The sequence below is a fragment of the Pteropus vampyrus genome, unplaced genomic scaffold (assembly GCF_000151845.1).
Source record: "Pteropus vampyrus isolate Shadow unplaced genomic scaffold, Pvam_2.0 Scaffold88, whole genome shotgun sequence".
NCBI lineage: Eukaryota > Metazoa > Chordata > Mammalia > Chiroptera > Pteropodidae > Pteropus > Pteropus vampyrus.
Genome location: NW_011888869.1, coordinates 295,178 through 307,597, shown reverse-complemented (window position 1 = coordinate 307,597; position 12,420 = coordinate 295,178). Strand labels below are relative to the sequence as shown.

Genomic DNA, 12,420 nt, shown 5'->3' with positions numbered 1-12,420 from the left:
TTATCAAAGGCTTTTTAAAAAGTTCACAAAAATTTATCAGCTCATATCACAAAGAATTAATCTTCCTAATATATCAAGAACTACCAGAAATCAATAAAGAAAAAGACTTGCAAGCCAAGGGAAAAGTGGACAATGGATTGAGATAGTTCACAGAAAAAAAACATGTGATAAGATGCTAAACCTCACTTTTAAGAAAAAATCTCTCCTAATCATATTTTTTAGGAGACAGATTAAACTATGAAAGATATTAAGAGTTGGAGGCCTCCTTACCTTTGCTTCTGGTCTCCAACAAGCAGAGGCACAATCCTGATGAGTGTAACATCCAAAGAATGAATTCTGATTGGTAAATTTCCCTGTATTTGTGGGTGTCTATCTGTCTGCAGAGCATACACATTCCGATCTCATTCTCAGCTCCTCAACATCAAGTTTTACAGGGACAAGCCCTTCCTGTGGCCAGGCCTGTGGGTGTCCTCGGCAGCTGTGACGAGGTGGGTGAACTTGTCTAATTTTGAGGTTATTAGGCTCCTTGTAGTTACATCTACCTGACCAATTTCTATCTCTCAATTGTCAAAGTCCGTTGGGGAAGAAAAATGGGTCTCCTTCAAGTTTCCTACAAGGAAAATTCCCTCCGAAGAAGACTGAGAGATGTGAACAAAAATAGGGTTATTCTCTACATTGTAACAGTATTGTAACCGAAAACCTGAATACCTATTAGCAGAACACACCCTAATTTTTGAAGCAATTTAAGGAAATACTGCAAAATCATTAAAAATTGTTTTCAAAAACAATTTAATGACATAGGGAAAACATCACGGTATTTATTATACTGAGTGAAAAAGCAGATTATATATAGCTTAATTCAGTTAATACAATGCAGCTTATATCCATGTACCAAAAAAGGATTGCAAGGAAATCAACAAAAGTGTTAATAACAGCAGTAAAATTTGTATGACAGCATTATGAGTAATTCGAGTTTTCAGTTTTATACGTGCTTGCATTTTCCAAATATTTTGTAATAAAATGGTATCATCTTGATAATCAAAAAAATATTTAAGAGAAATCTTAAAAATAAGTTTAGTAACAATATAAAAAAATGGAGGTATTTAAAAAGAAAAGGGGAAAGTAGCTAGCTTGACATGATGCAGCCATGCTTTGAAAAAAAATCTGTGAATATATTTTTAAAATATTTCATATATCAGCATTTAACAAATGGAATTTAAAATTAAAAACATGATACAATTCCTATTAGCACCTCCCAAAATGCTTTGATATAAATCTAACAAAATATGTACAAGAGCTATATGAAGAAAACTACAAAACTCCGATTAAAAAAAAAAAAAAGAGTGAATAAATGGAGAAACAGCCCATGTTCATGGATAGAAAGGCTCAAGCTGTCACTTCTTCCCATCTTGATCTATAGCTTCAACACAATCAAAGTCAAAAATCCCAGCAAGCTATTTTGAGAATATCGACAAACTGATTCTAAAGTTTATATGGAGAGGCAAAGGACCAGAACAGCCAACACAATATTGAAGAAGCAGGGAGCAAAGTTGGAAGACTGAAACTACCCAGCTTCAAGACTTACTATAAAGTTACAGTGAGCAACACAATGTGGTATTGCTGAAAGAATGCAGATCAACGGAAAAGAACAGAGAGCCCAGAATCAGATTCACATAGCCAACTGATAGTCTTTCAACAAATGGTACTGCAACAACAACAACAACAACAAAAAGGAATCTCAACACAAACCATAAATCCTTCACAAAAAGTTAACTCAGAATGGATCAGTGTCCTAAATGTAAAATGCCAAACTATAAAACTCCTAGAAGATAACGTAGGGGGAAATCTAGATGATCTTTGGTGATGACAACACCAAAGGTAAAGGCCATGAAAGAAATAATTGGTAAGTTGGGCTTCATTAAAATTAAAAAGTTCTGCTCTATGAAAAACAGTACTAGAAGAATGAGAAGACAGCCACACATTGGGAGAAAATATTTGCAAAAGGCATAAGACTGGTGTTCACAATAAATAAAGAAATCATAAAACTTAACAGTAAGAAAAAGAACAATCCATTAAAAAATAGGGAAAATATCTGAACAGACACTTCAGAAAAAGAGATATATAGATGGTAAGTATATAAAAAAGGTATTGTATATCATATGTCATTAGAGAAATACAAATTGAAACGAGATACCACTACATATCTATGAGGATGACCAAAATCCAGGACACTGACAAAACCAAATACTGACAAGAATGTGGGCTAACAAGAACTGTCTTTCATTGCTGGTGGGAAAGCAAAATAGCACAACCACTTTGGAAGTTTGGCAGTTTCTTCCAAAATTAAACAAACTCTTTATCTTAGGATCCAGCAATCACACTCTGATATTTACCCAAAGTAGTAAAACTTATGTCCACACAAAGACCTGCGCAGGGATGTTTACAACAGCTTTATTCATAATTGTCAAAACTTGGGAGCAACCAAGATGTCCTTCAGGAGGTGAATGGATACATGAACCGTGCTGCATCCAGACAATGGAATATTATTTGGTGCCAAAAAGAAATGAGTTATTAAGCCATGAAAAGACATGTAGGAACCTTTAGTGCATATTACTAAGAGAAAAAAGCAAATCAGAAAAGGCTACATATTGCACGATTCCAACCAAATGACATCTATAAAAGGCAAACCTACGGAGACAGTAAAAAAGATCAGTGGAGCGAGGGAGAAGTGAATAGGCAGAGCACAGAGGAGTTTTAAGGCAGTGAAACTATTCTCTATGATACTATATTGATGGATACATTTCATTGTACATTTGTCAAAACCCACAGAATGTACAACACCAAGAATGAACCCTAATGTAACTATGGTTTTTGGTGATAATGATGTGTCAATGCAGGATCAGTTACAACAAATGTTCTACTTTGGTGTGGGATGTTGACAGTAGGGGAGGCTGTGGGGATTCTACACAGAGAGTAGACAGGAACTCTATTTTCTGCTCATTTTTGCTGTGGACGTAAAACTGCTCTAAAAAAAAAAATAAAGTCTATTGAAAAGGAAAACAATATTTCAATTTTTAAGGGAACTTTTAAAATATAGAAACTTTTAGTAATAAGTACTAGTTTTAAAGTTTGTGATAGGATTATTCTCTGAAGATGGAAACCAAGGAAGCTTTATTTGAGCTTTGGATGTAGCCACCTAAAGTCTGCGTCCCTGTTCAGCAGAATTACAGGCCGTCTCCCCTCAGCCCTGTCCACTCGGCTGGAAAGGATAAGACCGGGCCTCAGTCATGCTCCACGGCGCATGCCCAGTCCTCTCATGTGCTCTCGTTCTTCCCGACCGCGGAACAAGTGCTGAGTTCACACTAAGGTATCATTTACAGCCAGAGAACGGGGCTTAAGTACAAAGAAATGAGGTTCTAATAACAGGAATTTTTGTTAACAAGCAAGGGCCAGTGGGAGAGCCATCTGGGGACAGGCTACCTCCACATTCCTCTCATGACACCATATGAAGCCCTGACTACTGACACACCTCAGCCCCATCCACATTTCCAGAAAGAACCATTTAGTCTCTGAATCCAAATCATCTTTGTCCTTAGGCAACATTTTTCTTTTTAGGGTGTAAGGGGGAGCAGAGTTTGTCACCCCAAAATATGCCTCTTTGGGATATTATTTTAAGCTGGTTATTTTTAAGAAATGAAAGACTCAGGAAAAACCTTTGCCCTTCTCCTCTATCTAAAAGAATTTAGACAAAGGACTTGCTCCAGGAAGGGAGCTATCATCATAGACAACTATATTTTAACATGAACTAGGTGTGGTAGGAAAGAACCTAGTCCTCTCTATGTCCCATTGTTTCAAATGGCAAATATGCATTTGCTTATTGAGTATGAATTTCATTCATCTCCCTGAGAACTGCCTTATGTCCTCCTCAATTTCGAATGACATATATTTCATTTTTCTCAAATGCCTAGAATTTCCATGTTTATGTGAATTTCCTGTGCACACATATTAAAATTGGATTTTCTCCTATTAATCTGCTGTATGCCATTTGAATTATTTGACCAGCCAGAATTCAGAAGGGTAGAAGGAAAAGTCTTTTTCCTCCCCCACGGGTACACACCAAGCCTGTTCCTGCTCTGGGTTTTCGGTACTTGTTCTTCCCTCTGTTGAAAATATACTTCCTCAAATATCCACATGGCTCGCTCCCTCGTAGAAAAAGATTACCACTGCTAAAGAGAAAACCACAAGCCCAATGTGGGGTCACTTGTGCTACAGCCCAAACACTGAACCTAGAATTCATGCCTGACCTAAATGCAGTTTCAGCCTTCTCTGGGAATGCAATCTTAATTGGTCAGTCTGGAATTCCCTGTCAGTACCAATGAGGTAATCTCCCACGTGGGTGCTCTCCACCATCCCTCCGAAGGACGCTGAGGCGATCTATCTGACAAGACAAGATGGACGGTAACCTTGCCTGACAAGATCCTTTCTTTTCTTTTGATAATAACTTTCTTGTCCTGCCCAGTTTCTGCCCATAAAAGCCTGTCGTATTTGTACAGCTTTTGGGGTTCCTCTCTAGTTGCTAGATGGGATGCTGCCTGATTCATGAATCGCTCAATAAAGCCAATTAGATCTTCAGACCTACTTAACTGACTTTTTATAGCACTGAGATGGCTCTGACTCCCTCGATTGCCCAAGGTCTTCACATTTTTCTAACATCTTTGCGTCTCATCTGTCACTCAGACAGTCACACACCACCTCTTTGGAGGTTCCTGGACTTGACTCATCATTAGAATTACCCCAGAAACTCTTCGCATTTGCTCGTTTGTTTAATCAACAAAGCTTCGCAGGCTCTACCTCCAGGAATTTGGGTTCAAAGGATCTGAAATGAAGCTCAGAAACCTACATTTTTAAAAACACTTCACATATGTGGGGATCACTGACCCAATCCATCACTTTTTTATAGAAGAGAAAATAGAAACACAGAGAGACGGGTAACGTTCCCAAAGACACAGTGAGTTCAGGGCAGAGAGGCCTCAGCTCATGAGATTATGAAGGTGAGGAGATCCCCAGATTAAAGATGCTTCCACCGTATCTGTTACTGCAGTCTTGGTTCTTACTTGTGAGAGCTGAATTAAAAAAAAAAAAAAAAATGGTAAGTGGAAAAATTAACCTAGCTCTACAAAGTAGTTGTTCTTCTTTTCTTTCTTTCTTTCTTTTCTTTTTTTTCTTTTTCTTTTTTGCCTTTGGGCAGGCTACGGAACAAAAGTGAAAGGAAATCAATCACGCAGTGAGAAAATAAACAGGATTTTAATTCACATCTGTTCTGTGAGGACCTGAGAGTAGTTTTTTTCTAAAACCTTTCTAAATTGATAAGACAAGAATTAAACCCTTCAAGATACTGATGTTGATGGATGGCTATGCGATACTTGACATCCCATATAAACTTGGGATCTCATTAAAGGGGAAGAGAATTGCCAGGAACTTTGGTGTCTCTAGAGCCCACGGGCTGGATTCCCTTTGGTGAGTTCTGACAGGCAGTTACGGTCTTAGATAGGTCACAGGTTATTACTGCTCTCACCAGTTCCCACCAGGGCCTGCTACATCATTGTTCAGCAGTTATTCAGCTTTTGTTACTACAACAATAAAAGGACAAGGCTAAGCCACAGCCTGACTCACAACAGGAGTTGCAACAGGAGGATGGGAACTGTGGACTAGCTCAGTGAGTGTTCCAGCCCAGCAGCCGGCTGGGCAGGCACTCGAAGGAAAGGGCTTCCGAAGCTGCCCAGTGACTTGCCAGTGGACCTGAGCTGGAGCAACTCGCCTTGTCTTCTGTCTGGAACACTGTCGTTCTGGACACCGGCATGGTGATTAACAAACAAGTGCTTTACCCTGTTATGTCATCAGTACTTATCAAAATAAGACCCAGACAAAAGTTTATGTCAGTTCACACTCCATTTAGGGATGGAGAGCTCGGCATAGGAACACAGTCAGCAGTAATGCAATGGCTAGGTGGAGAGCCAGAGGAGAGAAAGAGCAATCAGGGAGATCGTTTTATAAAGCATATAAATGTCTAACCAATGTACTGTATACTTCAAACTAATAAAACAAACAAACAAAACTCCTGTACTAAGACTGTTCTGACTGATTCCCAAGAAGAGATGTGGCCTCAGACAGAAAAGATACATGTTTTTTACACCTAAATCGTTCATGACTTTGCAGCAATCTAAGTCACCACCACTGCACTCCCTCACTCACGCACCCAGTCATCCTCAAATAACATCTCGGAATTCCAACCAGCAACTGGTGGAAATACTCTTCTAACGAGTCAAAGAAAATTCCTCATGGCACCTAAAATCAGGGAAAAGAGAAGGAATGCTGAAAGGGCGGAAGAGCTTGTGACAGCAATACCCAACGCATCTGAAAGAGTCACACCCAGCAATTTACAACCTCCCTATGAAGCTGTCATGAAGCACAAGACTGTCAGCTGACCAGGGCTGGTCTTTTCTGTCAACCCACTTCATTCGACCTGTCCCACAGCTGCATTCCTTAAGTAGTATCAAAGCAGAACGTTTTTCACACAGTGTTTCTAAGTGAAGAACACAATGAGACACACTCTCCCCATCCCTATGACCTGCATTAGACTTTCTTCTAATACTCTTTAACTAAATTCTTCAGAATTTGTTGGTCTGTTGCCCTAGCACACCTCTCTCTAAATCTGTGACTATTTTTGCGTTTTCTAGTCAGTAATCCTAACTACTATAAATAAAGACTAGTAAAATCATGGTCGGCTTATCTCTGTGAACCAGTTTAGTAGGGGGAAATATACCCTGGTTTCTGTACTTATTTTCTTGTTAAGCAACAACCACAAACAACCTATGGCTCTTTTTAGTAGAATTACTTCATCTAAGTTGTACATAAGTCAGATATCTACACTCATTAATTCTTCTGCTCCTTCCATCCTGGTGATTCTAAAGCAGTCTAGAGAATCTCTTCCAAATTTCAAGATATGAAACTTAAAGCACAATTGACTCTGAAGTGCTTTGTTTCAGTTCCTCTTCAATGTGTGTCAGGGTATACTTTTTAAGACAATGTTATTTCAAATTTTCTTTTGCCATCAGAGAAACAATGATTCTCAGATACACTTGGCAAACACTCCCCTGTTCCTTATAAACAGCCCTGTGGACTTACCTAATGTGCTGGGAAAGGTTGAAAATCAAGATATTAGTAGCTTTGCTATGGCTGATATTTTAAGAAAAGATTGGAAGCAATTATTTGAAGACTATACTATATACCCAGCATCAGATTTCAGAGTTATGAGATGTGGATTGAGTTTTAACAATTTTTTTGATAAGCCATTTTAAGATGCTGCATGAAATTCTAGGTTTTTGTTGATTCTAGTATTTTGTGAAATAAATTGAACCCCAATATCTGTCATTCTAGATATTAAGGAGATTGGAAGTAAAGATACAGAGGACAAACTTCTATACTGAAATGTTTCATTCCACATAAACCATAACTGGAAGATTAAAATGTTTCTTTCTGTACTGAACTGTGTCAGTTTTACACTGTGGCCAACTGTTAGGTATCCAACATGACTCTACTGTATTTGTGGAATCTTTCTCTTCACCTTTGAATAACTGGAAAATTACAAAGAGAGAGAGAAAGAAAAACTACTGTTGACCTTTGAACAACGTAGGGATAGGGGGTTGACTGCCAGTGTAGTCGAAAATCCACAGTGAACTTAAGTCAACCTCTCTGTATATGGGGACTCTCAATCATGAATCGAAAATATATTTAGTGCACTCAGCTAAGAAGACAACCTGCTGATTTAAGACACCTAAGAGCAAAGAAGGAGTTAGAAGTCAAACCTAACTGCCACCTGACTTGGACAAACAGATAACTCGTGAGCATTTTGGAGCCGGATCCTCACAGTGCAAACTCTTGTCAATAATTCACTCCACCCTGGAGACTGGCCCAAGTCTAAAGAAATTCAGGAAACCAAACACAACACTGCAAATAATGAATAAGGATTCAAGGCTGTAGGAAGGGGAAGAGAAAGTGGATGAGGTAGACCGAGACAACTGGTCCCACTAGAGATGAATTCCGATTAATTGACAAGTGTGTGTCATCCCTATACAGAATTCTTAAAAAAAAAAAAACCTCAGCATCAGATAAGTAAATCTAAAGAAGTTAAAATAAAGAAAGGAGATAGTGGATTTGAACATGTTTTGTTAAGTTTTGTGTTGTTTAAATAATTAAAATTCACCAAGGAATAGTACGTTTCCTCAGAGTGAGAAGCAGATGTGCATACCAAAAACTTTAGAAATTTTTTTAAGAAAATAGGTGTGGCCCCTACATATTATTTTCTTATGTGGATGCCTCCCCGCCAATACCTATTTGGGGAATCTAGAATTGTATAAATAACAAAAATAGAGAATACAGAAAGTCCCGATGCTACACCTTAGACTCTCAGAGGAGGAAAGAATTTTTAAAATAGTCCAAACCAACTACAAACTTAACAGTTGAGAGTGAGACCCAGAAAAGCCAAGACACAAACTCACGGTTACCAGGCACCTGAGCAGCAGAACTGGGGATCCAGATTAGGAGGTGATAAAGAGCCAGATAAATGGAGTGTCAATCATTAATTAGTCTTTCCTTTCTCTCAGCTATCCTATCTTGATACGAAACAGATAAAAAACAGATAGTATAAAAGTAGAATTCTTATCTGGACACTTAAAACATATTTTTCTAATGTACCACACCATTCATTACGTCTTCCTCTACAAATATACCTCTTGAATTGAGTGGACAGCATGTGACTCAACACTCATAATATGATTTCCACACTTCCCCCTAACTCTCCAATCTACTGTGCTTTCATACTAGAGTGAGCTATATACTATTTTACTAAATTCCTACTAAAGACAAAGACTTATATGACAGAAACTATACCTTCATCATTTTTAACCAACCGAGAAATAGATCTATGGGATAAGGAATTTATGAGACATGTTAATTTTGAGAAAACATCTATAAGGAAACAAACAACATTTAAGCAAATTTAGAAACTTTTATACTAATTATTAGAACCAACGCTTAAGCTTTGGCTCTCCTTACTATCTATCTACAAACGATTTTGAAATGAAATGTAATTGTCAAAAGATTTTTCCTTTTCATTGACATGCAATAAAATTCTTTACAAAGAATGTTTAAATTGAGTTACTACTAATAAAATTAATGAGTTCTTCCAAAATGAAATGAAATAAAAGAATATAGCAAGTAGGTTTTTCTGTTTAGATAAGCTCCATCATTAAAATTACTTCATCATAATACCATCCTTCCCATGAAAAGCATCTTCCAGAAGAGGAAGACGGGGCTCTCCCTCACCACTATGCCTCCTGCCGGAAAAGCACAACCATCCATCCACATGCCTTTCAACCTGAGCAGTGAGAACTCGCAGTCCTGTGAAAATGTACCTACTCTGGACTGCAACTCTTTTTCCTGATAACCACTGTGAATGGCATATAGTTTAAGCTGCAATATAGGACAAGGATGTAACTCTTTCTTGCAAGCTGGTTCCAGGCAGAGATAATGAAAGGTTGAGAAAGCAGATGGGTAGCCGAACTGAAACGGTCACAAAAAAATACCCATGACTACACCTTTTCTACAAAAAAAGGGACTTGTTTCTGCACACCCACCAACCACCCCCTGTCCCATACTTAGACGTACTCTCGAAAAACAACTTATAGAACAACACAGTTTCATCTGCTTGGTACACAGTGAATTAAATAAAAATTTCACTTAGATTTTGAAACAAAACTAAAGTTTCAAACCTGTTGTCGAGTTCTGTGTGATCAATGCCCCTTCCTACTCTGGCACGTTTTCGAATCTTTGCGCATAAAAGTGTCTTGTAAGTCCTCCCAGCACCAGAAGCAGCATCACTCACACAGCGGGCTGCATCCTGCCGGCCGCCTGGCTGGATTGTGGTCTTCGTTGTGCCGCCACACATCTCCTGAGCTGCTTAACCGTCTTCTGGTTGATCCTGACTATCAACATGGACTTGGACGTAAATGCTGAAGATCCTTTGTCCTTTGAGGGATATTCTGCAGTGACTGGCCACACTAAATGATCACTGTACTCCCTATACAGTAGGTGAGACAAGCTACTCGGCAGCAGCCTACTAATTTCCCCTTTTAAAAGTTTTTTTTTTTTTTAGGAAAAAAAAAAGGAACATTTATTTGTTACGTAAATTAAGCCCGCCAATGATTTAGGAAGTCAGATGCATCCATCATGTTATAAAACATGCTCTCAGCAAACCCATTATAAACAGACAAGTCCAGATCCCACTTCCTACTTTTGTTCCTAAGCTTGTACTCCTGTTAGCAAAAGAAAAACCACTGAACAGGTTGAGCAGCTTGGACTGACTCACTCCATCTGAGCTCCGCTGTTGGAGATTATGTGGTAGTCAAACAACTGATCACAAGACCTATTCATATGGCTCTGGGCAAATGCAGCGACTTGCCTTCAGCTGCAAGGTTGTTCTGACATTGGCCACACCACCCTCTTAATGTCTCTCATGTGAGCGAGTGTCAGCTGACAGGTCCTACTCTGCAACCTTGCAAAATTCTGCCCGTGGTAAATGAGGGAGATGGTTACCCACAACAGACAAATGTAGGGCCCAATGTATAGGAAGTGACATTGAAGAGAGTAGGGACATATCCTTGCTTTAATACCAAATACATATAGTCAACTAATATATGTGTGTGTGTACACATATATATTATATATATAAAGACATAGATAGAGTAGTAATAAAAATAATAATAGGTGAAAAGCCATAGACCTTCAAAACTCTTGCACTGAATTCCTGATTCCTGGGCACATTTAAGCAAAGAAAGCCTTGAACTACCAGAATCCAAGGGCAAAGGAAGTTCAATTTTGACTTCTGACACTAATGTACATTTCACCTATAAAATGAGAGTAACGTTATAGAATCAATATGATTTTTCCATGGTATTGTGTGCTCACAGAAAAAATAACTTTTCTTTTAGAAGAAATAAAAAGCTTAGGTCCCTAAAATATAGGCCAAATCTTGATACAAAAACTACAACGGATTATCCCAAAACCTTTCCCTCTTCCTCATTTTTGAACTTTTGGCTGAAGAAAATATTAACAGATCCCTAAAACCTGACGAACCCTTGTCTGGGTCTTTAGTTTCAGAAGGTTTTAAATAGATCTTTATACATGGCGGCCACATATTTCACTCCCCAAATGTGAGAAAATCTCAAGGTATCAAGGCAGAGGTCTCAAGGTATCAAGGCAGAGGTCTCCACACAAAATTTTATTATGTGTGACCCTAAAGTTCCTCTGTAACGAATCCCACAAAAGATCTTACGGATCCTCCTCTGAGAAATAAAGATTACAACACACCTACGACAGTGACTAGACTTCCCCCTGGCACATGCTAGATAGATAGCAGCAAGATAAAACCAGGTGAGGAGAAAATGAGTTCATTTTTCCAGGAAGGGATCACATATTAAAGCTTAACTGCTTGGCCATAGTGAGAGCGTTGGTTCTTCTTTTTCCCCATGAACTGTCTTTAAAATCACTTTCTCTTTTTAATAAAGAATCAGAAGATCACTTACGCAAGCACTCTAATTTTTCCATTTCAGGCACAGGGCAGTGAGCAAAAAGCAAAGGAAAGCCTTTCGCTGTCACCAGAAGCACCTAACCAGGGGCCCAAGTGAGACCCCAAATCGATGTCTTCAATTCACCTAGGGTTTACCTGGTCTAAATCATAGGAGAAATGAAAATACAGTTCAATGCTGATGGGATGAGACCTTTAAAATGCCAAAGTAACTGAATTTTATAAAATACATAGAGGAAACACCGGGGGAACACAACCCACTTTTACATATATAAATGATTCTTAATTTTAAATCTTAAATCTCTAAAAGATATTTGTCTAGGACTTGTTAAAAGCACATGAAACTCTTACAATATGTATTCTGTAGGTACATTTACCTAATAGCCACAAAGCTGTTTAATAATTCTGATATTTTACATTTTCCAAAGACTTCAAACACTGTTATAAAAAGGCAAATTTTACCCCCTTTTCCAGACGATGCAAACATTTTCAATGCTTAGAATAATAAGAGATGAAAATGACAACATGGTTACAAAGGATAGTTGGATGAAATAAGGGTCAAATTGCATTGGGGAAAAATTCTCTTAAACAGATACTGAATGGCACAGTAAACTCTAAACCCCTTCTGTGTTTTCTTCATTCAGCCAGCCATCTTTAAATAAACACTTACTATGGGCCAGGCTTTGTTTCTCCCTAAACTCAGTCAGCACACTTTTCAGCCACCATTTCCTTGGTAGAGTGATGCTAAAATCTCAGCATGCTTATGAACACAAATT

General features: G+C 38.3%; 1 protein-coding gene across 1 annotated transcript in view; it reads right to left on the bottom strand.

Annotated features, from left to right (window-relative positions):
- FNIP2 (folliculin interacting protein 2) overlaps nucleotides 1–10,021 on the bottom strand; it is a 76,717-nt gene extending 66,696 nt beyond the window's left edge. The window contains exon 1 of the mRNA XM_011363731.2: nucleotides 9,831–10,021. Within this exon, the coding sequence (XP_011362033.1) occupies nucleotides 9,831–10,006 (176 nt within the window). The 5' untranslated portion in view covers nucleotides 10,007–10,021. The remainder of the gene's footprint in view (nucleotides 1–9,830) is intronic.
- Nucleotides 10,022–12,420: the final 2,399 nt, after the last annotated feature.